Raw genomic sequence first — 24,081 nt, 5'->3', positions numbered from 1 at the left:
ATGTGTTTTTTATTAAAGAGAGAGAGAGAGAGAGGTGTTGGCTGACAAGATGACACTGTGTGGCTGATATTGTTTTCGCTCAGTGAGTTTCTGTGTGTGTGTGTGTGTCTGTTTATATGTCTGTGGACATATTTTGTCAATGCAATAGCAAGATGAAGTCATGGAATTTTACAGTTGTGTGAACAAAATGAAGGCTGAGTTTAAAGACGGGCATAGTCGGAGCAAGGGTGCAGAAAGTTTGAGTTGGGGAAGATGTGATCCCATTACAAGATAGTGTCCTACTCTTACTTTTGTATCTTATTTTATCAAATCAGAAGTAATGTTTAAGTAAATTAGATTAATATTGCATGAAGACAGTTGGGTTTAGATTGAGATTACAAGCCCCCAAATATGTTTTCCGTTAAAATGAAACCATTTTAACTTAATTTGATAACAAGAGACAATAGACAGAAGTAAGGCTCCAGGATTGAATGGGCTCAATATATTTATTTGAAATACACGTCCTTACTATGCATTCGTATGCGTTTGTTTTCTAGACTGACAGACAGCACTAGCATTAACCTTCCCTTATGTCATTATAGCTGTCAAGTGTTTTACAAGTCAGCCATGTGTTTCCGGTCTTTGGGCACGAATCACGATGTCCAGGTCGCCGTGGTTTCTCAGACAGGATTATCACTTTCACAGTGTGGGCGATGATTTTCGTTCATCTTTTAAAACACACATAGTATAGACCTACAAACCAACCATATGTAAGTAATCATGGCATCAAGAAATGAGTGCCACTCTGTTCTTTGTGTCGCTGGAGGCTCAATCTTGACTTTTATTTTGAAATGTGGGCACGAGCAGAAGTTGCGCAGACGCATTACAGCTAGCTTCACGCAGCTCATAAATCATGTCTGGTGGCAGCGAAAGGGGGAGATTGTGATACAAAGCCAGTGTCCGCAGTGATTGTTCGCGTTTCGGTTATTAATATTACGAGGGTTACATTCGCCCTCCGCAACAGGAGACGATACCTCCCCGTCTGACAGCCGTTAGTTGTGGTGTGGCAACCACCGTCGCTGTTAGCTAGTGTGGAGCGGTTAGCTGGACGGCGCTCACGTCAACAAGAGCTAACAACGTGAGGTCGGGAGAGAAAACCATCAGTGGGCTTGTTTGACGGCGGCTCTGGAGCTCCAGCCGTCTGCATATGCGGCCCCGCCGGGCTTATCGGGGCCCCGAGGAAACAGGGAGGCTGCGGCTACACCGCGAGCTGTGAGCTGTGTGTTTGCTCTCCTCGGTGCCGCGTCGCTGTCCACGTCTCGTCTTTGCGTCTAACGTTGCCAGCTGAGCTAGGCCACGTCCCCGCTGGCGGATTTCATCTCACCCACGGACATTGGACGAATTGCAGGGAAGATGCCCGGTGTGCGCAAGGAGAGTAGGGCATAGTGGCGATGTGAAAAGTCATGAACGCGCACGACCGTCCGTCTGTGTAGTGTTTTGCTTCTTTTTTTCTCCCCCTTCCTCACGAGCGGTTGTCGCATACACACGGCATGTCACGTAGACGGATGTGTTTTACATCGGGAGACTCCTCTCATCGGGCTCTGTAGGTTGCGGTCACAACCTGAAGTAACGTCACACTTTGCTTTTGAAATGGTCGGGTTCGGGGCAAACCGACGGGGAGGCCGCCTCCCGTCCTTCATCCTCATCTTCCTGATGTTGATCATCGCCATACTGTCTTTTAACTACTGGACGGTTACCAACAAGCACGGTCGCTTGCTGGATGAGCTGGCGGAGGTGCAGACGCAGGTGAAGCGCACGGACGCGGCGCGGAGCCGCCTGGAGAAGCGCAACTCGGAGCTGATGGTGCAGGTGGACACTCACAGGAAGCAGATCGACCAGAAGGATGGAGACTACAATGTGCTGGAGGGCAAGTTGCAGGCCCGGGAGGCTATCATCAAAAAGTGCACGGATGAAAAGGTAGAGCAGCAATGTTTGATTCCAACTCCGGCTTCATTTCACTTGCCCAGTTTTATTTTTTTTTTACTGAGAGCTAACAGGATGAGGAAGTATCACAGGGGTACACGTTATATTACACGCAGAAACGGGTGACTAAAGTTTCCACAGACTAGGGAAAGCCCTCTGACTCCTCTTGTACTGATAGGTGTCAATAGTCAAGTACCACAGTGTGGGGGTTTTGACTCAATACCTCTGCTTTAATTGTTACTTTTTATGCTACCTGATCATATTCAAGCAGGTGTGTTGTTCATTTCATTAAACTAGTCATGTAACTTCAGATGAACTTAACTGAAATGCAAAGAGGAAAAGGTCATATTTCCATCCTTAAGGTGCTGGCAACGGAGTAGTCGTTTGGTACCAAGAATCTATATCAACTTTTCCTTGGCCTCGGAAACTCATTAATCTACCTCTGAACCTGTGTTCTGCTTCACCAACATTGTATTTTTATTAATGTTCAGTTCATAGCGCTCGTGTTGTTGTTTCACTGTGACGGTGCCTCTGAGACACTTATAATACATTTAAGTGTGGCACGTCTGTATGCTCCACAAGGCTTTTCCCACCTCCTGTAGTGCGTAGCAATTCACTGTGTTTTGTGTCCCAGCACCCTCTGAACATCAGTGTGTGTGTCCAGCTGCCCCGGGAGACAATTAGACAACAGATGGATTGGGAGGTTTTCATGTAATTTGCATTCAGTCTGACATGCTTATTTCTCATGGGCAGGCATACATTTGCTTAACTTAGCCTACGTGTGGTGTCGCGTCATCGTCTTACTTTGGGACCAGGGACATAATGCTGCTTATAATGAGCAACACATACATATACTGATATACTGTGCATGCTCTGAAACAAGGTCTGTCATTAAGCAAGCCAATGATTTTTAAAAATAAAGATCCTGTAGTGAAATGATTATCTTGGATGGATAAATCCATTCCAATTCACCAGTCAGCCTAATGGGTATTAATGTTATTCTGAATCGACTCCTCCGCTGTGTTTGTCACCCAAATCCCATATTCTGTGGCCAAATCATAGCAAAACTATGGCCCTGTAGCAGTTAGCCTTCTGCTTAGTTGCCCGTTATGCTGGCTCTGTCGACTTGTCTACAAACTGACAATTTTACTGACAATTTAATGTTTTTATTCCTAATATGCATTCATCATTTGCGCCAATAAAATCATGTTTCGGCATCTACATTGTTTGACATTCCTATAGTGTTTGTGTAAGAGATTTTAGAAAATTGTAGCCAAAAGGTTGTTTTTTTTTCTTCTTGTTGTTGAGGCGAGTACAGATAGTGACGTGTGGATTAAAGAGAGGTCTAGTAGCCGCCCTTGTGTCTTTACACTCTGTATCCTGCTCCCTGTTTGTGTGAACAGGATAAGGGCAGGTGTTACAGAGCAGTTCTTCCACTCCTTTCTATTGTCCACAGCCTAACCCTGTTTCAACATCATGCTACATACAATGATAGGCTTGCAATGCAGAAAACATAGGAACAATTAAGTCATGAATACCTTCCACACAGTATTGTAGACATAGTCGTGTACACAGTTGTATAAACATTAGGAGCAAGAACGAATCATGCCAGACCAGCTTATATTTCTTCATACAGTCAACAGTAATTTGGTCTATCCAGCCAATGCCAGCAGGCATTAACCACATGTGAGGTAATGACCGGATGAGGCTTTAGTCTTCACAATACTTGACACTGATGTTGTATTTCCTGTCCACTCTTTCCTCACTGTCTTCTTTCTCAACCAGTTAAAACTCATTCAGGAACTCACAATGAACTCCGAAGGTGACAAGCTTTTTGGAATCTGAAGGCTAAAAGTCTCTCGAACCCCTCCTGCAGTGCAAATGTCAGGCTCAATTTGTCAACACAAATTGTCGGTGATGCTACGGACGCACGCAAACCTACATAAATCGCCTTCAAAGTAAAAGCAGTGTCGCCGTATTGCATTCATGGCGTTTATCTTATTTATTTATTTTATGTTTAATTGACCTCACGCGGGTCGGACTGGGAGAGCCGTAAGACGCCAGGTCTGAACTACGCCGTTTGGAGAGGTTTAAAGCGATAAGCCCCTCCCAATGCAAAAAAAAATTAACGGATGTTTAAATAGTTAACGCCGTTAAAGGATTGCCAGATTAACGCTGAATTAACGCGTTAATCTGCCCCGCCCTAATATAAACATTAATTATTTTTGCATCACAATCAATTATTAAATGCACCTTATTTTCTATTTTCACCCTCACTCTGCCAGAAATTGGGCCTGTCTTCATCTGGAGGACACAATCTAATTTCGGAGTCCAAGGTCTTAAGTTTTTCTTCCCTCTGCCTCACTTCTTAACTTGTTTGCTGGCTCCCTCCCTTCAGTTTCACACCAGGACTGTTTATTACAGAGCTCTCTCTTCTATTGGATTGCATTACAGTATGCTAAGGTTTCCATTGTCCTGGTCTCTCAGTATAAGTTAAGTGTCGGAGAAAAAGATCAAAAACCAGTTATGTTTGAGCTACCAACTTCTGTGCTGATATTTACAAAGGCGTTTCTTGTGAGGTTTTACAACACCCGTATACATCCTAAAACGTTGCTTGATCAGCATGAGATCAGCCACCACAAGTTTAGATTTCGCCATGTTGAAGTAACTGCTCTTGATGTCACACTTAGTGCCATCTGTTTGTGCCGCGATGCCTTGTTGTGCAGAAAAACAAGAGAAACCTGTTCCCTTGGTTTCCCTTGCTTTAATGATGCAACAGTCTTCCAATTAGAGAGCCTGTTGCTCTGTTTATTCATCTGACGCTTGGCAGCAAAGCTGTTACTACGGGTGTAAAGAGGAACATTTATTTTGCTGTCCTTCAGATGATGAGCTTTTTTAACTGGTTTTCTCTTACCTGTACAGATGAAGACACAGGGTGACGTCACTGCCCAAATGACAGAAATCCAGAGGCTGAAAGGTAAGATTTTTAGCTCTGTCTGCCCAGCAGAGGGCACTCTCCAACACAGTCCCTCATTAGAGGATTTATAATGATAGACCCAGACTAAACCTCTAAAATATTGTGTGTATGCATTTGTGTTGCTGTTAACAGAGCAGCTGAAGGAGCTGAAGCAGGAGTTTATCAAACAGGAAGAGCAGATAAGAGAAGTGAAGAAAAACAGCACTACCTTGGAAAGAAAACTTGAGTATGAGAGGTACGTTAAATCTTTTTTCAACTTCTTGTCAGCCATTGGGTTTTACCCATGATGTCTTAAACATTTCTCAAAATGTGAATTTAAATAATCCATTATCATGACATTACATTTTGTTAATGACATATTCACGATAGATGTATGATTCTTAGGTCGTTATCGCAATATTCTATTCACTTAGGCTGATTTGATCTTTGATGTTTCATTTATATTGTTAGATGGACATGAAGCTTTTAACTCAAAATGTATTTTGCACAAATACTTTTTTGTAACATGGTGAAAGAAATCCCTGAATAAGTGGATGAAACTTATGGGGTATATGTGTTCATTAGTTTACAGTGTGGCCGTCAGATTGCACAACTGAAAGAAGAGTATGAAGAAACAAAAAAGACCCTGGAGGAAGAAGCATCCAAGCTAAGACAAGTTAGTATTGATCAAATCTTGACAAAAAGGATTATGATTATTTATTAAGCACTGAAACATGTATTCATTGCTTTCTTGTTTGAACACAAATGTACTGACAATAACAGTCAAACTCATTCCTCTGTGTCTTTATTCCTATTGAAGTTTCTTCTTCTCCCCCTTTTTCATATGCTCTTCTTCTGATTCATCTTTTTAAATCTTCAGAGTCTGAAGGATGGCCAAAAGAGTGCAGTTGCAGGTAGACATGCAGAGGGAGCGCCTGGGGTGGATGTGGTTGGAGAGCGCCATACAGTGGCCACTCACCGACACGACGGTCCAGATTTAAAAGGTACATTGAATGTGAATGCAACCCCCAATTCCTCTATATTGCTACATACTTACACGCTAAATGTCGTATGTGATTGTTCAAAGAATTTAATTAATATCATAGTTACTCTCTGTTAGTTTCCTTTGTTATTACTGCATGTGTAAGTATGCAACATGCAACCCATCCGCTACATTAGTCCCATTCCTTCTGCTCTGTTACAGAAGAGATGGGTAAGCCTGGCAGTGATGCTGGCATGCCTGGTATTGAAGACAGTGAGGTGGGGAAAATTGACGATGTTCAATTCGGTAAGCAGCATTCCAAGCTTTCAAGAGTAATTTTTAGGCTGGTAAACCCAGTGAAGTAGTGTGGAAATTATGTAAAGGGTAATTTAGAGAGTATATACTTTTACCGTGACATTTTTAAAGCAGTGTGCGTTGGGCAAGGTCAATTTAAAACAATAATAAAGATGTTCCTAGTGCCACCGTGGTGATTGATTAGGTTTTAAATTTGAGCTGCCCTATGATTTAGAATCTGTGACTTGTTAAGGGGACAACAAACAACCAAGAGAGAGAAAATTAAACTGGAAAAACACAGGAGCAAATAAATCCTTTTAAGTTTACTTGTTCAAAAACTGTGAAATTGAAACCAAAAGTAGTTCTCCTTCAAACGACTTCCGTATTTCTGTCCTTGTGGTGAGTACAACACAAACATTCAAGTTGTCTTACTTTCCGAACTTTCTCCCTTCGCCACCTAATTTATCCACAGCCTTGAAGAAACCAGCCATAACTCAGAAGCATGACGAAGCCCCTGATGTGGTTGTCGGAGCTGGTGCTGGCCCTGGCCCCGGAGTTGAGGCAGCCGATGGACCCGGGGGCCAGGGCCTGTCCCTGGACCAGCCCAGGCTCCAGCAGGACAGAGTGGAGGGCCGAGCAGCAGTGGTTGCACCTCCAAGCATCATCAAACAGGCAGACAAACCCATCGTGTTTGAAGAAGACAACAAGGCAGGTATCAAGGCCGACGAACTGGGAGAACAGCAAAGACAACTTCAAGGTACAGAATGCACCACATTTTTTACAATTGGTCTTAATTATAATAGCCTGTCCGTTTTGAGCCTTTAGGCATGTGTTTATTTCACTAAATGTTTAGTCAGGGGAAGGCAGGAGCAGAGGACTGTTATCTCGGTAAATTAGGTTTAGCACACTGTGCTTAATGAATATAACCGTGTTGCAGCTAAGGAGAATTAGTTGAGTTGAGAAAGTGGTTTGCAGTAGCTCACCCACACAACAGAACTTAACCTCTTTCTTATTGTCAGCTCCTGATAATGTCAAGGGTGACCGTGACCACTTGAAGGTGATTCCTCTGCCCCCCAACCCTGCCCAGGTGCCCAACCCCATCCAGCCTCAACGCGCCGAAGACCAAATTCCAGCAGAGCCAGTTCACCACCGTCAAAGTGAGTTCCTCCTCAATACTTAAAAAAAGGGAATACTATAATTTGCAAAGCAGGTTGTGGTTGGATTTTTTTTTAAAATGTTTTTATTGCTTTTGAAGGGGTGGGGAAAATATCATTGCACATGAAAAAAGTACAATCACAGCAAATTCTTGTTTGCTCTGCCTTTGTGCTTAGCTGCTGCCTCCCAGCTCTCTGTGATGTGTCAATGCAGAGACCGAAATACAATTTTGGGTCATGCTATCTATGTGAATATTGCCTATTACTAACTGGTTACACTCCCACTCCTACATAACACATTTTCATGAAACTAAGTCATGTCTGAACATGGCAAGGAGCACTGTCAGGGAGGAGAGAGAGGGCTGAGTTGCAGAGGAGAGGAGACCAATGACAAACACCTGGCTCCCAGATGATCCTTTCCTGCTGCCTGGCTTCTGCTCTGCTCCCTTTTTTCCCTCCTTCTCTGTTTTCATATGTTCTAATTTGTTTCATCTCCATACACTTCCGCCTCAAACCCTGCAGCTCTGCGTAAAACACGGACTGCATTCAGTTCACGTCTTAATTTTTTTCTGCCACTGATTTCATTATATTTGCATCCTATTATGGCAAATTAACACCCAACACCCACCAGATGTCTCGTTTTTGGCAGCTTTGAGTGCTCACTAGCAGCTCAGAGACGCTGCCTGGCTCAGAAAATCTTGAGTCCCACCCAGCCCTTTCCCGATAAAATAGCACCGTCAAATCAGATGTTAACATAAACAGCCATAGTTATATGCTTGTGTGATTGAGATTGAGCACTCATTATAGATCAGAGGAAAAGTAGCTATTTGACTAAAGGTTTATTTATATAGTTTTTCTTATTGTCAATTTTAGAATTTGGATTATAACTAGGGCTGGGCAAGTTAACGCGTTAATATCGCGTTAACTTTTCAATCGATTAACGGCGTTAATTATTTGATCATGCATTAACTGCATTTTTTTTTTAATAAAAAAAAATGGGCGGGGGGGGGGGGTTTACTTTGAAGGCGTTTAATTTCGGTCCGCTCTTGCGCTTTCGGAGCCTCGCCGGACTATTTGCCGACTTAAGCAAGACGTGAAAGCACGTATTCTTCAGTAGTTTCTGTCCTCAACAAGCACTGCGAAAAGCACTTAATGCTTTTGTATGAAGTTAATTAATTGCTGGTCTTTAACATCTTTTAAGCTAAGCAACAGACTGAACATGGACCAAAGAAGGAGTGGTTTGTCCCTCACAGGCACCCTTACTACTGAACGGTACCTGTTCGGAAAAAAAAATTATAAACTATATATGTATGTCTGTTAACTTGCTGTTGCTCCAAAGTGCTGTTATATTATTCTGATTACATTACATTACAATAAAAGCGGGCAATACACTAGTTTTTACTTCATTATTGAATTTGGCACATAATGCGATTAATTGTGATTAATCGCAGAAAAATCATGCGATTAATCAGTTGATTTTTTTCAACTTTGCCCAGCCCTAATTATAACATATAGAAAATTGTGATCCTTTTCCAACAATTAAAGATAAAGTGGACTTACCAAACATGAGATCTTAAACTGTATTGAATCAAGGTGTTGGTAATATTCTGTCTTCCACACATGTGTTAATGGAGTTCAATAACACACTTACTGTATCTGTAACTTTAAAAAAAAACTTGTGTTGAATCAACTTCTCACAAACACAATACCAACAAAAAGTAAGATAGGATTTACAGCAGGGCCATTGTGTTTCATTGACTGGATTGTTAGGATGATTAAACCAGTAACTCAATTAACGCTCTGTGCTCTGCAGACTTTAAACAATCCCTCATTAAAGAAGGAACCCCATTTGTTTCCACTTAGCTCTCTGCTTTCAAGTCTGTGATTGATTCTCCATCACTCTTCAGAAACACTTGTCTTCTAATTACAATCTGCCGCTGTGTATTCATTCTCCTCGTCCTCCTTTGTCATCTTCTTCATACGATCACTTATTTCTTCATGCATTCAATATGCAGTATTTCACCCGTTCCTCCCTGTCTTCCTACAACTGCCTCCGCTTCCCTCCCTTCCTGATGAGGCCCTTCTCTGCCTCCTGCAGGCCGGTTCTTTGATGAGAACGAGTCCCCAGTAGATCCGCAACACGGCTCTAAGCTAGCGGACTACAATGGGGATGATGGGAACGTGGGTGAGTATGAGGCCGACAAGCAGGCTGAGCTGGCCTACAATGAGGAAGAGGATGGTGATGGTGGGGAGGAAGACGTTCAAGGTGAGCCAGGCCGGGGGACTGGACTGCCTGTCCAGATTTGTTTCCACCATTCCTTCCTTGCTCCCTCCCTCCTTCCACCCCTGTCCTGCTACCGCGCCCCTGCATTTGTCTCAACAGTTAGAGGAGCTCACAGTACCCTGAGTTTGGTCCTTGAAGCCATCATAAACCAGAGATGATTAAGAACTATGACCGAAACACCCTCAAAGCAGGACTGCTTTGTATGCAGTTCAGGATGAGCAACTGAATTGTGTCAGGGAATTGTTTACTGTGTAAAAATGGTAACAATCTTAGCACCCTATTTTCCTATGTATAGGGAAAACTTAGGGTTCTGTGAGAGTAGTTGTCCATCTAGTGTTTTCTCCTGACCGTGCTTCCTTTTAGCTGTACCACCTGTCTGTGCCCACCAAACATCTGACCCACATCTAGACCAGTAGATAAATATAGCTCACTGTGTTTGTGAATGTGTCTGTGTTCTCCTTGAAATATTGAAATGCATGTCCATGTTTTTTTATTTTTTCATATTGTTTCCTTCCATAAATTATTCGGATTGCCTATTAGATTCACATTTTTATATTTGCACAGTGTGAACAATACTTCATTTAGAAAATACTATTTTTGTTTCTGTTATATGACCGTGATTTGTCATTTGTGTCTGTGTTATACTGTTTGGTTTGTATACAGTCAGATGAGAAATCCTAATACATTTTTTCTAGATTAATACAATGTTACGAAATCAGAGGGACTTTGTACATAAAGTGCTGTGAGTCCTACATTGTTCTCTTAAGATGGACTTGACCATCTTTAAACACCGTTCAGCACCAAAACCTGAAGTCATTGTTTAAGTTCAAATACATGTGCTGAAGTATGGAGAAAAACAAAACAACATAAATTCTGATATTGCCTGAATGTCCTGCCTTTTGTGGAAGTACTGTCACAGTCTGGAATCAAGCTTTTGATGTGATCGGACTGATAAGGTGGACATGTGACCTTGTATACAAATATACGTTTTAATTTCTAAAAATGTAGTATGGTTATAGCACTTAAGTTAATTGTTAAATGTCTAATGTGTTGCTTTCTTTTTTCCAGATGATGATGATCGAGACATGCAGGGAGACCGAGCTGTGGATTATGGGAAACGACATCAAGCCATTGACATTCTTTGAATCAGAACTTGTACAGCCGTAACTAATTATCAATATTGAGACCTTCCTCTACAACCAAGGTTGTTACCAAGCTTTTTTGAAGAAAATAGTTTGAACATCAATTTGTTTCAGAATTTGTAGGGTTCATCCTCAATGTCATGAACTATTTTGAGAAACAGACATTGCAACTAATTAATTAATTCTGAATAATGTACCATAATGCAAAGGAAAAAAAAATCATGCCATTTTTTTCCTGAGCTGCTGTTGATTTGCTGATGGTTCTAAGTTATGGCGGTAGGTATGATATAATGTACACTGACTGTTGAGTTTTGTTATTTGATAACTGCCTTGGTCAATAACGGAGTGATCTGAAGAGCCCCAGTCATTCGCAGCTGAACTTCAAGGTCATGTTTTTTGTTTTTTGCTACTTTTCTTCCCGGGTTGCTGTTGCTTGAAATAAACAAACTCTTCACCAGAGATGTTTATCAAAGAGACTAATCCAGCCTTTCTAACATATTTTTGGGACTTTTAACTTGGAAGACCATTTTTTGGGTTTACTAGAGAGGGAATGCATTGCAAATGCCAAGGACTTTGCATCTGGCCTATTAAATCAAATTATTTTCTTTGTGACAGACACTTGGAAGTGCTCTTTGTTCTTTTTTTTCTATGATGCCATTGCATGCATTTTAAACTTTTTTCGTAATAATCAACTGAGCAAAATACTGATGCTTAAGCAATACTTAGAGCGATGTTGGTATCCTCCAGTGTGCAAAGATTAACCAAGCACATATAGAACTGACATACTGTACACATGCTTCCAGTAATGAGGTCTCTCCTTGCATAATGTAGATGAACTGTTACCATTTGTACTGAGGAAACTCAATTCCTCACCTTTTTATTTAGCAAAATCTGTGAACATGAAATCAGTTCTGTTTGTGCAGCCAGGAAAATTGGTTTCTTATGAAAAGCCACATTGAATGTAATTTAATTTTATTAAAGGTGGTGCTTCATGTCATTTGTCAGTTGTGATAGTACTTAATGGGTGAATTTAGTTGTCACTCCGGTGAAACAGCTTTTAATGTTGGTGAGCTGCTATCTAATGGCAAAGTTGAGGTGTCTAGCAGCTGAATGCCTTTAGTTCATAATTACAATGTTCTGTGCTTCCCTTTACGGTGATCATAAAACATGCAAAGACTATTCAGTCAAAACTGCATAAATAAGTGTTGACCTTTTGAACATTCAGTCCTGTGTCTTAATCAAAGCCATGAAATGAAGGTGGTCCTCGCTGTAGCCCGACTGGTGTTTTTCAGAGGTAAGGGGGTGTGTCTGTGTCCCATACGGGTATCTGCCATGAAGAGCCTGAGCAGAGGCGGGAAATGGCGCCTGGCAACACAACGATGTGTCGTTTCGGAGACGGCCCTTGAGTAGCTGTACAGAAAAAGTCGGATCATAGCACGAAAACACGCACTGCCCGTCAGATGTGATGGTTATTCGATATTGAGTCGCTATCGCCAGACACTGCGGATCGCTGTAAAGTAAGTCAGTTACGTTCACCAACCTTGTTCGGTCATTTGTGTCCTTTGACTTGCGGTTTCTGTAATATTGGCTCACGACAGGATACATATTTTAATTCTCTGTCTGTGTCCGTCTGTTTGCCCGAAGCAGTATTTCATAAAGGCTAAATCTGGTTGATGCTAAGCTCTGTGTGCTAAGCTAAGTTACCGTACATGGCTACGGGAAGCTAAAATGCGGCCTCCCGCGAACCTGGCTAATTCCTGGTCTACTCGACAACTTGGTTAGCTCGTTAATTATGTCGCCTTCCATTGTAACGATGCAGTTCAATAAATGCCCGCAGAAGTATTCATCATTAGGTGTACATGTTTATGTCCTGTTAAAACAAGAACCGATTAAGATGTTAACGACCGTCATGGTTACTTAGCTTACATTGAGGCTAATGTCGTTGACATTCCTTAACTTAACGTTACCTAAAGGTCGGTTTAACGCTACTTTAACAAACACTAGCCAACACCAACTTCTCAATTTTAATACCATTCTAATGGGCACCCAGCTAGACTCAGTGTGACGTTATCACAAGTGTTGACATATCAGCTGAGTTGTTTGCTTTCAGTCACGTTAGCATGCTAGGGTCACGTTAGCTGTTTTGATTAACGATGTCCGACCAGTTTCACTCACGAATAACTTTTTTTTTTTTTTTAACTTCGCATGTGATCTGAAGAGGTCCGGACGGTCCCCACCCCAGACGTAGCGTCACCTCGTAGCCTCGCGCCCCGCACCTTGGGTCATCGTTTAACGGTCTTTAGTTCCGTTTGATGCCGCTAACGCCTATTTGTGCTCGCCTGATTGAAATGCTAACGTTGCATGGGCATTGTACGGTTGTTGACATCAGCTGTAGGTGCCACACGTAAAGTCATCTTACGTTAAAACATCTCTTGCTCCTATGAATGTGTGTTAAACATCTTCGTAACTCTCGAAATGTGACACACGACTTCCTCCGAGCCCAATACGGCTAGTTAGCGTTAGCTGAACCGAGCTAGCTCCTATATTAGCTCCGAAGCTGATCGTGTTCATCTTTTTACAGACGTTGGCTTGGTCATGACTGAGGCCAGTGGACTAAATGTGTCACTGGAGTATTTTTTTTGTATTCCTACAAATGCTTAGGCCACTTCCCAAGCCCGTGAGACAGCCTTGACTTCGGAGTGGCTTGTGCAGAGGAAACGGGCTGTCGAACAAGCGAGGTTAGCTCATACAGTCTCAGTGGCATGCATGTTCTTATTTCCCGCTCACTGGCTCGTACCTAGCTATGCGTGATCCTCGGTTAGTGGACGAGCTCCTCGAGAGGTGGATGGATGTTTAGCAGCCACGGCGTTGTTGCCATGCAATATGTGGCGAACTTTATCGAAGCAGTAAATGTAACTGGCACTTCATTTTTAAATTGATAAAGCAAAAACTGGAAAACGTCTTGTGTTGTACATATCAACATTGGAAATGTAGACGAGCAAGAAAAGAGACAGAAAATACTAACTCAAGTGCAATTAATAAAATAAATGTAAGTCAAACCTAAATTACTGTATGGTCTGTAAAATGGTACTAGGAGTAGCACAGCACTAGACTGCAGTGTAATAATCTTGCTAGAGATTCTGTATACAGAGACACTTTCTGATCCCTTAAAACACACAGAATCCAAGCAATTTTAAGATGGATTAAAGCTCAGGGGTACACTGACTTAATCAGCATTTAATGTTCAAAAATTAAAAATAAAATATCACACCTAATCAGAAAAAGGTTAAATCTGAGGGCTATGTTGGATGCTATAATAACAGAGTATATTCTTCTTAAACTAGTGCATTAATGTTAATGTCAATATTTCTGGCTTGTCCCATTTTTCCTGGCTGTCTATTACTTTAATGGTACCATATACTCTGAAGCTGTTAAAGCGCCTGTTGGTGTTTTTGTGTGTGAATAAAGCAACAGCACGTACACCTTGGATGTGTTCATGGATACAGTCCACTCGTGTGTAAATGTAAAACAGATGTAGTGAGGAACATTTCCAATATGTGAGATTTACACTGTTGAGTTGGTGCTATTGTGTGCTTAGGGTACTTGACAGGTTGTGGATATGTCCAGACACATTTTCAGCCAGCTGCTGTTGTGCAAAGGGCTGGCATGCTTGACTAACAGACAATTCATCCTCACTGAAAAGTTTTGAAAGTTTCCCTGTGCGTACTCTGAGCAATTGCATCCTCCAGCTTTAGAATAAGGAAAGCATGTTCAGTTGGATTTTTAAATGTACTCTATCTGAGCTGAAACAAGATCTGATTGGATACATTTTAAAATCATTGTACAGGTTTACAGTTTTTCAATCACTGTATTTTGTTGTCTTAATTTTAAACTTGTATGTACGTAGCTAATCATAATGCGTGTTTATAGTAAAACCCTGGTAAACATTATTTTTTACTGTACAAATGGAAGTAAAGCCAGCTGTGGCTCTCGTGATGCAAGTGAAATGGGATCTTGAATACTTCCAGATGTTTGCAGAAAATGCACTAGTATGCCCCACTACAGATAGATCCACTCCAGACTCATTGTTAACAGTTGAGACTGTTTTTAAATAAGGCTTGTCCACCATAACACTTGAGTATTTGCTTGAAATAAATTTCTTGAACTGTACAATCATATTTATTCCAACTTGTTTTCTATCTGCCATATTTCCATGTGTCTGATCTTTTTAATTTATTTTGATAAACAGCCTTACATGTGACTGCTAAAACAATGAGGCTGAGAATGCGTAAGGCGTCTCAGCAGCCGCCCCCCAGTCTGGCAAGCCGCCCATCCCGTACCAAGCGGAGGCATTCAGAAGTAGAAGAGGATAAGCCTACTAGTGGAGGGAGAGGCTTGTTCTCCACCATCAAGAAGTTCATCAGAGGAAATGCTGTTAAGGTAACTCCTTCCTCAAACTTTTCTGTTTTTAAAAAAAAATGGATTTTAAGGTCAATATGAGTGTGGTGCTTCTCGAACCATTGTAATATTGTGATTTAATGGTGCTATCTAAGCTTTTTGGCACTTTTCCTTTTTAATACAGTATTTAGCACTGTGCTCTTTATGTGGCTGTGTTAAATACAGTGTTTCTTAATGTATAGTGGCATGTTTCCTAAGAAGTGTCTGGAGGAATGCTGCAGCTTGTCTGACAACTTGGACTCCGTTCTTATTTTAGCTTCAGGCTCACAGAGTTGGTGTGCACGAACAGGAAGCCGTAATAAGTGGAAAAGTCAACTTTGCAACAACAAAAAAATTCTTCACACTGAGGTTTAAAAAAAAAAAGAAGAAGAAAAAAAGGCTGCTTCGGACTAAATTCTTACATCCATTGGTGGATGTCTCATTTTGTGATGTAGGACCATTGTTATTTTGGATTGACAACCAAAGTTATCGCCACGCTTTACTACATTAATTGGAGAAAGCCCTTACAGTTTTTTTAAATTTAATTTCAACTATTCACTGCATGATTTATTGTCTCCTTAAGGTGCAGCAGGAGAGCCCAGCCAAGAAAACTCGCCTCCACTGTGATGTGGACAATAACCTGATCACCTCTACACCCTCAAACACCAACACCCCCCGCAAGACGATCGGCAGGGTTGGCCGGAGAGGCTCCCTGAATGGACGTGAGTGGCACTCTAACAAAAACACTAAGCACTAGTCCTTATTTTCCAATCGTCTGTCAATTCTCTGAAACCTCACGTCACTTCTCCCCTGCAGAAGCAACCAATCACGACAGAAGTAAAGAGAAACCCAATGGCAGTGTGGAGGAGACAACAGCCGTTGAGTTACCCACAAGCCCTCCCAGAAGCACCCTTCTTGGGACCATCTTTTCCCCTGTTTTCAACTTTTTCTCACCGGCTAAAAATGGTATGCATACATTAGATAGCCTGTTTTACTCATTGCAAGCATCATACTCAAACCTATAGTTTCTATGTACTTTTACCAGTATTGATGTATGTCTTTTGTAGGGCTGGGTATCGTTTAAGAAATTACAGTGCCAGGACCAATGCCAGCACCCTGGTGCTGGTATACCCTGGGATCAAGTGATATCGATACCAACAGAGTACTTAATTCAATACCATCATTTGAATGGAATCGCTACTGGACAGCACTAATACAGCCGTCACCGGTATCACTTGACTGCAGAAGTGTCAATACTACTCGGTACTGTCTTATTTGGTCAAGACCTTAAAAGGTATTGAGTACCAATACCCAGTCCTAATGAACATTGAACAAATAGTTCAGAAATTTGTGTTTGGTAGATTATTTCTCTATTGTAACAATGCTTATTGGCAATGCATTGTGTACTTTTGGAAAGCCTGTTTATTTACCTTTCAAACGGCGCCCCATTTCTGGCATGAGCAACAGAACTGAGTATGTGGGTTGTGCCCATGAAAAATTTGACAAATCTTGTCCGCGAATGCCAAACGGCTGATTCTGCTATTGCTTTTGATTCTTGTTTGGTGGATTGGACGATTAATGTCTATCAGTAACCAGAAAGAAACAAGAAACAATGTTGGCAATTTTACAATGTATTCATTGAATAAACGGTCAGGAGCCTCAGTAGCGTGTGGAAGACGGTGTTCACCAGCCTGGTGATCACTGATGTGGGATGATATTCCACTCATTCAACAAGATCTGTCTCAAGTCAGCCAACGTGGTTGTGTTGGTCCAAGTTGATCAACAAGTGTTCAATGGGTTGAGGTCAGGACTGCTGGAGGCCATTCCAGTCCCTCTATTTTGCAGGTAGTCTTTAGTGAACCCGCTCTGTGGGGGCCGAGCGCCGACCTCTTGCAGGAGTTCAGTCCGAGACTGTGGAGCAATAGGATTGCTGCTGGTTGCAGAATCTCTTGATATCTCTGTATTGAGATTCAGTGTTTCCCCTATCATTATAATAAGGGGGCGGGGCGTCCCTCTGAAAAACCCTCCGCCCTCCTGTAATTTTCTCTATAGCGCCAGATCACAAAATGTCTTTTACGGTTCTCTTTCCTGTAGAACAGATTTACACCTTTATCTGTTATTGAACAAACTATTTCGTATTTTATTGATCGGATCTACACACAGCTTGTCATTTATGTCTCTACGTGGTTGCGCGAGTTCCGCCCCTATGCGCACAGACACTTGCACGCATACAGGTGAGCAGCGGACAGAGAACGTCGAAAAATATGTCTCATGAAAATTAGAAAACTAAGTTATATCTGCGTTTTAAACGCTCCCAGGTTGCAAGAAGCACCGGAGCAGCTCTCTGAACGATGTTCTCTGAACTGAAAGTGAAACGAGCCAAAGTGCTCGTGTCTTGTACCAACAATGAGCTGCTGGCTTCACACATTACAAAAGTACAAAGTATATGGACATAAAACAAAGTCTTTAATAGATATATGGCGAAATCCTGTACTGTCGGGTAAATGTTTAGTTACGCCGTTAACAGGTTAAACTTGCGCATGCACGACTTGCCGATTCTTGGCGTTCTGCCAAAAGTCAATTTCCCAGAAGTTCCGTCTCTCGAAACAGAAAACAGATCTCAGATGAACATGGAGCATAAACTGAGAGCGGCCGTATCAAATCTACAACCCAGTTTATATTTGTAGAGGAAAGCTCCTGCTTTCCTCTACAAATACAGCTCACTGCAGCCACTAATACTGATACAACCTGATGCTCACGTATCTGCATTCATTTTGTTTTGTCAAAAAAATATTAGCTCAATGAGCTATTTAGTAGTAACTAAATATTAGGTTTTTTTGCACGTTAGAACGCTATTTTCATTGTTCTAAGTGATTGCAATTTAAAAAGAAATTGGTCTGATGGATCAACCTGGTTTACTTGGAAGTTATTGTAATTTCCTTTATTCTGTCACGATAAAAGCACAGAGGGAGTCACAAAATGATGTTATTTACAGAAAAAGTTTGAGAACCACTGAAAGGGTCTGTGTCGTTGCCATACCCCCACTCCCCACTGGAGATTGCCTCCAATAAAGCATTTTTGGGTAACTGGAAGCTCAAAACAAGAGTCAATAGCACTGGCAAAATAGGCTGTTTGGCATTGGCAGGGAAGATTTGGCACATTTTTCATACTCATCTGTGCTGCTCATCCCACCAATGCATGTTCCTGACAAATGAGGCACCATTTGAAAGGGTAAAAGGGGAATGAACAGGCTTTTCAACAGTACAACATTTAATGACAAGAAGCATTGGTGGAATAAAGAAAAAATCTACAAACACAAATTTCCGAACTTTTTGATTGATGTTTATTTTGTATCTGTCATGCCAGGGTAGTATAACTAAAACATCTCTTTGTATTTGTTATCCAGCCTCTGCTGGCTCAGACTCTCCAGACCAGTCCTTGGAGGCTGAGGAGATCGTCAAGCAGCTGGACATAGAGCAAGTTGTGGAGGCGCCCATCAGCACAGCTACACCCACACAGGAACTGTGTGCCACCACTAACTTCTACTCAAGTGTATCACAGCTGCCACCTATGAGACCTCCTCACATCCCAGAGGTTTCTCCCACAGCTAGGGAGGGAGAGCTCTGTGCTGATGCTGACCTTCCACCTCTCACAGGTAGATATCGCAGCTAAGAAAATGTGGTTTTGAAACTGTTACAATTGAGGGAACAATATTTTGCGATCTTGTGTTGCCGTTTCTCTGGTTGTTCTTTTTACCATTTTGTTCCTCTTGTTGTCCAAGCTCCAGGCTCTAGTCCAGATATGGCATATGTGGACTGTCCGCCTGCTCCAGTGCAAACAGAGGCAACCTATGAGGAAGACTGGGAAGTCTTTGACCCGTGAGTGAAACACTGCAATCATTAAATGCTTTTAAAATATGCTGATATTTTAAAAGCAAGGGCTATTGGAATCATTTAACCAAGCATTGGGGATAAGCAAGCGGTGTGACAAAAGTTGCTGCAAATGGGAGCATTGTTTGTAGCGTCGTGAGACATTTGATTCGACCACGTCAAAACTCAATGCAAATTATATTCACACCACCGACCTGACCCTCTAACCTACAACAATGCAAAAGGCATCAGCAGAACTGACAAAGTAGTCCGCCCTGGTTTGAATATTATGGTTTAAATTAATTTAACTTAAGTATGTGTGATGTTTTTATTTGTAGATACTTCTTCATCAAGCACGTCCCTCCTCTGACAGAAGAGCAGCTCACTCGTAAGCCGGCTTTGCCTCTTAAAACACGCAGCACGCCTGAATTCTCGCTGGTGCTTGACCTGGTCAGTAATGGCATGCGACAAGTTATTTCTTTGTTCTATCATGTAGTAAAAAAAATGTTAAGGGGTCATATGATTGAGAAGAGTTTCCTAATAATTTCTCTGTGTTCATTAGGATGAAACATTGGTTCACTGCAGTTTAAATGAGCTGGAGGATGCAGCACTTACCTTTCCTGTCCTCTTTCAAGATGTCATTTACCAGGCAAGTACCGTCCTAGAGGAATGTTGCACTGCTTTATTTCATGATGCCACTAGATGGGGATAAAGTATCATTTGTAAAAAGCCTTGCTTTATTAAAGGTGTGCTTGAAAAGACAGACAAGTTTGTCACACAGTGAGATAACTGTCCAATTCGATGAACACCACTTTGATGAAACGAATATTGACCTGCAGAAAACATTGTGTTGACCATAAAGGTTTGCTTCCCTGTGGTGTGTTGTCGTGCAGGTGTATGTGCGCTTGAGGCCATTCTTTAGAGAGTTTCTGGAGCGCATGTCTCAAATCTATGAGGTAAATATAACGTTGTTAATGCTGTTAATAAATCCTTTTCAATGAATCTGCTTCACAACAAAAATGACATTTTTTCATTCTCACTTTCCTAGATCATCCTTTTTACTGCTTCTAAAAAAGTGTATGCAGACAAACTCCTTAACATCTTGGATCCTAAGAAGCAGCTAGTGAGGTACGATGTCTTCTGTATTTGTCTGTAATTACACAACAAACTCCAAAGCTCATGTGAGCCCGACTGAAACAAGCTGAAAAAGCTGTATGCAATGCAGCACCGTTGGCATGTGCTGCTGTTGAGGTGTCGGTGTTGTGGTTTTTCTGAATTATTTATTGCTCTGATCTTGTCACTGATTGAATTTTTGTTCTCCTCCCTCTTTCCTTTCATTCCCCACTGTAACTGTAGACACAGGTTGTTTCGTGAGCATTGTGTCTGTGTCCAGGGAAACTACATCAAGGACCTCAATATCTTGGGCAGAGACCTGTCAAAGACGATCATCATTGACAATTCACCGCAAGCCTTTGCATATCAGGTGAACAGCGCAAAAAAATATGACAGGTTTCGTGTTTCTGGTTCAAGCATCGATAAATGTCATAACGGTCAACCAAAGAAATTGAGAGGAAAATAAATAAAGTAATAACAGTGTCTTTTCTCACACCTCCAAAGCTGATTGTGACTTAAATGGCAGTTTGATTCCACTTATTTCCTCATTTGTTCTTGACGTTGGCGCTAATAATTACCTCCAGGCAAACAAAACGCATGAAAAACACTAAAGACATCATTTTTTAATTTAATTTTGACATGTTTTTGATCCCAACAGTTGTCCAATGGGATTCCCATAGAGAGCTGGTTCATGGACAAGAATGACAATGAGCTGCTGAAGCTGGTGCCCTTCCTGGAGAAGTTGGTTGAGATGGTGAGATGTCTTAATGTTCAATCGTTACTGTCGGACATATTATAACGGCTGCATCAGCGTAGGGGTGGGTACCAAAATCTCATGGCGTATACAGTGCTAAATTATTGAAGACCGGATTATTGATTAACTGCAAACATTATCTGTTCTTTTTCTTTACATTTTCTGCTTTGTACACACACTCTCATCCACAACCAATGGCTAAACCAAAGCTGTCCATATATAGACTGACTGCTTATCTTAGTTTCACGTATCTTAAAATTCTTGTAAATCTTTCCTCTGGCTCGGAAAGAAGCAGCCCCTCCCACCAGTGTCACCTGACAGTGACACTGGCAGTGAGTCACAGCAGCAGAAGTGAGGAGGAACGACTGATACTGACTGTCTGTGTTCTTCCTCCTTTATAAATATCACAACATAATATTTGTATTGACTTTTTTTGAAATTATTTTCAATTAAGCTGGTATTCAGTTTAAATAATTTGCAACTGTAAATAGTCCTGTTGCTACTCTAGAAACATTTACTTATTTTTAAGGGGAAAAATTATTGTAATCCTGTTCTAGTAATAATAAAAAAGAACTGATCTGAGGTATCAATAAAGAACCGAACCAGTGAGGAGTATCGATAGGAGTAGTAGTATCGATACAATTTTACAGATAGCCAGTCCTACACCAGACTAATATTTTACTCTTCAATTGATTCTAACTTGTTCTTTCATCTCTCCTCCTGCCCGCTGATCTCTTCAGAATGAGGATGTGAGGCCGCACGTTCGGGAGAGGTTCAGGCTTCACGACTTGTTGCCCCCTGATTGAATTTGACTCGATCTCTTGGAACTGGACAACATGAAAAGACTGAGAACAACATGAGTGTAAAAAGCCCCTCTTTGGATTACATACTACAACATTGCCATTACTGTTAACATTTTAATTTTTTAAGTCTTTTTTTGTTTTGTTCATTTAAAGAAACTTGAAAAGTAAACACTTTTTATCTGGGTGAATTTTTTTAATGTTCAGATGAAATTTCATGTGCTATGAACAAGCCCCGGTAAACTCCTTTTTCTTTCTTTTTTGACGGACTCTCCAGCTGTGGAGCTGGATGTTTTCTCCACATTACACTCTGAAGTCTTGGTGCTGGTTTAGTGGATATGGAAATTCAACCTGGTCAAGAGGAACTCTACCCCGACTGAGTCTCTGAACCCAAAACAACCCCTGGTGCTCACGCTGTTGACGCTGACGAATAACCACACTCTGTGGCTAAAGGACATTTTCAGCGGGAATGACTGGCCTGTAAATCAATCTGTGCATGTGTGTATGTTGACTCCTACCCATGCGTGCACACACAGACACACACACACACACTGATTTGGTGTTGGACAAACCTACAATCTGTAGCCTTTAAAATCATATGCATTCCTCCGTAGCCGAGTCAAGTTTCTATTGTTGGTTGCAGTTTTTTCTGGTAAAACTGGTGTTTCATTGTTTAAAAAAAGAAGATGGCTTTTCAAAATCTTTTACTTTTGTTTGTAAAATACAATGTTTTAAAAGGGTTCTTGTAAGTTTTTATTGTAAGCCTTTTTCCTACAAGGAGAACATGGTGCATATTAATGACAGTCCTCTGCATAGTCAAACAATTTAATTGTACCAAGACTTAAAGTATAGTTTGTTCTCATTCTAACAAATGGAGGTTTAAGTTGACGTGTTGGCATCACTGTAGACGCAACATGGCTCCTTATTTAAATGTTAGGATTAAGACTCTCTTTACCTGTAAATCTGACATATTGTAAAGGTTTGAGGGCATTCGTTTTCAAAGTGACGTGTCAACGTTGGCCTATCTTTAACCATAGTATTTGATTTGTCTATAATCAGTATTGTCTTTAACTCCTAATCAAGTATTTGGGTAAAAATCAGAGCGTTGTTTCTTTCAGTTGTAAAGTGTAATTTGATGGCTATACCGGTAGCAGTATGACTAATGTAGCACAGCTCTGCCAGTGTGTCATACAGTCTACCCATGGTAGACGTCGATGGCCAGAACCTGTACCAGCCACATCTGGCACCAGCAACATACTGTCGTAATGGTCAGCTTCACTGACTGCTCCTTTACCCATTTCATATTTTTTACTTTGTACTTTTAAGCCTTTTTATTTTTTTTTTCATGTTTAGTGCCGTTTTAAGCAATGTGTTTTAAGAAACACATATATGAATGTGTTTCCGCCTGACATCAGCCTGCACACTCTACATTGGACAAACTGACATTTTACTCTGTCGTTTCAACTTAATTTATTTGATAGTGAGACTAACCGTAGGCAGAAATGTAGACGTTTTGTTGGCATCCTAGCAGACCTAAACCTGGGACGGAAAGTTTAAATGCCTGACTATCTTCTGTCATCCCCCAAACCATCAAGAGTTCAATTGAATCTGACAATTTGGCATGCGCTGTTTAACATCTTTCAGTTCCTGTTCAGTTTGAAGCCAAGTGCGTTTCTTTTTTTTTCTTTTTTTTTTTAAAAAGCAAATGTGAGTGTTTTGGATTTGTCTCAGTTGCCTGTACAGTGCCATACGCTTTCCCACGTGATAACTCCCCATGGCATTTCATGTGCTCTCACCCCCAAAATGCTTGGATGGAAGGAGACAATCAGACCTCAAAGCTCTGCAGGTGGTGAACCCTGGAGACACAGCCTTCCCCCCTCTTTATTTTTTTTAATATTTACTGTTATTCCATTGAGTTACGCCCCTCCCCATAATTAATTTGCCAGGTGAATCCTGCGGTGCCATGCCTAAACAATCCCTGCTGCTAACTTAACACAAGTTTTGTTCAAAGACGGTTTTTGTTCAAAGACGGTTTTTTTTTTGCCTCCTTTTTTTTCCTCTTTTTTTTAAGAAATCTTTTTTCGCCACCCGAAGTTAGTAGCTCTCCGGAAATTAGAATTTTGTTTGTACTAAAGTAAAATTGTTACAGGGCTCAATGGTGATTGCTCAGAAAATACTGTCCAGACTATGAATGTAAATTGTACATGGGGTGAAGTCTTTAGGTTTGTTTTTTTCTTCCCGAAATACTTTTTGTTTTCTCCACATCAACTAACAAAAAGCTGATTCGTGGCAACCTGTGTCTGCATTTCAGTTGTTGTTGAGGAGGCAAGAGCA

The 24,081-nt window shown here is 41.3% G+C and overlaps 2 protein-coding genes across 7 annotated transcripts; both read left to right on the top strand.

Annotated features, from left to right (window-relative positions):
- Positions 1-856: 856 nt before the first annotated feature.
- golm2 (golgi membrane protein 2) lies at positions 857-11,386 on the top strand. 3 transcript variants are annotated; one of them, XM_068582632.1, is made up of 10 exons: positions 857-1,956; positions 4,885-4,939; positions 5,072-5,174; positions 5,504-5,594; positions 5,799-5,922; positions 6,126-6,206; positions 6,667-6,951; positions 7,214-7,351; positions 9,447-9,614; positions 10,701-11,386. In XM_068582632.1, exons 1-10 carry the CDS (start codon positions 1,630-1,632, stop codon positions 10,775-10,777), a joined length of 1,449 nt encoding a protein of 482 aa, XP_068438733.1. In that variant the 5' UTR covers positions 857-1,629; the 3' UTR covers positions 10,778-11,386. The 3 variants fall into 3 exon arrangements, with proteins under 3 accessions (XP_068438733.1, XP_068430666.1, XP_068446982.1); XM_068574565.1 differs by having other exon boundaries at positions 858-1,956; positions 6,123-6,206; XM_068590881.1 differs by lacking the exon at positions 9,447-9,614 and having other exon boundaries at positions 858-1,956; positions 6,123-6,206.
- Positions 11,387-12,090: 704 nt separating this feature from the next.
- ctdspl2b (CTD (carboxy-terminal domain, RNA polymerase II, polypeptide A) small phosphatase like 2b) lies at positions 12,091-23,761 on the top strand. Of its 4 annotated transcripts, none has more exons than XR_011077306.1 (14): positions 12,091-12,291; positions 15,024-15,214; positions 15,795-15,933; positions 16,028-16,177; positions 18,618-18,866; positions 18,993-19,089; positions 19,419-19,530; positions 19,643-19,729; positions 19,974-20,036; positions 20,129-20,208; positions 20,437-20,563; positions 20,852-20,947; positions 21,688-21,809; positions 22,025-23,761. XR_011077306.1 is itself a non-coding variant. In XM_068570182.1 (14 exons), exons 3-14 carry the CDS (start codon positions 15,047-15,049, stop codon positions 21,751-21,753), a joined length of 1,434 nt encoding a protein of 477 aa, XP_068426283.1. In that variant the 5' UTR covers positions 12,091-12,291; positions 13,436-13,512; positions 15,024-15,046; the 3' UTR covers positions 21,754-21,919. The 4 variants fall into 4 exon arrangements, 3 of the variants coding, with proteins under 3 accessions (XP_068426283.1, XP_068457399.1, XP_068427755.1); XM_068570182.1 differs by lacking the exon at positions 22,025-23,761 and adding an exon at positions 13,436-13,512 and having other exon boundaries at positions 21,688-21,919; XM_068571654.1 differs by lacking the exons at positions 12,091-12,291; positions 22,025-23,761 and adding exons at positions 12,351-13,165; positions 13,436-13,512 and having other exon boundaries at positions 21,688-21,919.
- The last annotated feature ends 320 nt before the right edge of the window (positions 23,762-24,081 follow it).

The sequence above is a fragment of the Clinocottus analis genome, unplaced genomic scaffold (genome assembly GCF_023055335.1).
Source record: "Clinocottus analis isolate CAN_PGR_092001 unplaced genomic scaffold, fCliAna1.0.p SCAF_1, whole genome shotgun sequence".
Lineage (NCBI taxonomy): Eukaryota > Metazoa > Chordata > Actinopteri > Perciformes > Cottidae > Clinocottus > Clinocottus analis.
This window is presented reverse-complemented; position numbering and strand designations above follow the sequence as displayed.

Excerpts from the sequence above, each read along its gene's own strand:
- ctdspl2b (XM_068570182.1), top strand. The coding sequence starts at position 15,047 with ATGAGGCTGAGAATGCGTAAGGCGTCTCAGCAGCCGCCCCCCAGTCTG. Across the intron at positions 15,215-15,794 it reads TCAGAGGAAATGCTGTTAAG|GTGCAGCAGGAGAGCCCAGC; the intron begins GTAACTCCTTCC and ends TGTCTCCTTAAG. Across the intron at positions 20,564-20,851 it reads CGCAAGCCTTTGCATATCAG|TTGTCCAATGGGATTCCCAT; the intron begins GTGAACAGCGCA and ends TGATCCCAACAG.
- golm2 (XM_068574565.1), top strand. The coding sequence starts at position 1,630 with ATGGTCGGGTTCGGGGCAAACCGACGGGGAGGCCGCCTCCCGTCCTTC. Across the intron at positions 5,923-6,122 it reads CGACGGTCCAGATTTAAAAG|AAGAGATGGGTAAGCCTGGC; the intron begins GTACATTGAATG and ends GCTCTGTTACAG. Across the intron at positions 6,952-7,213 it reads ACAGCAAAGACAACTTCAAG|CTCCTGATAATGTCAAGGGT; the intron begins GTACAGAATGCA and ends TCTTATTGTCAG.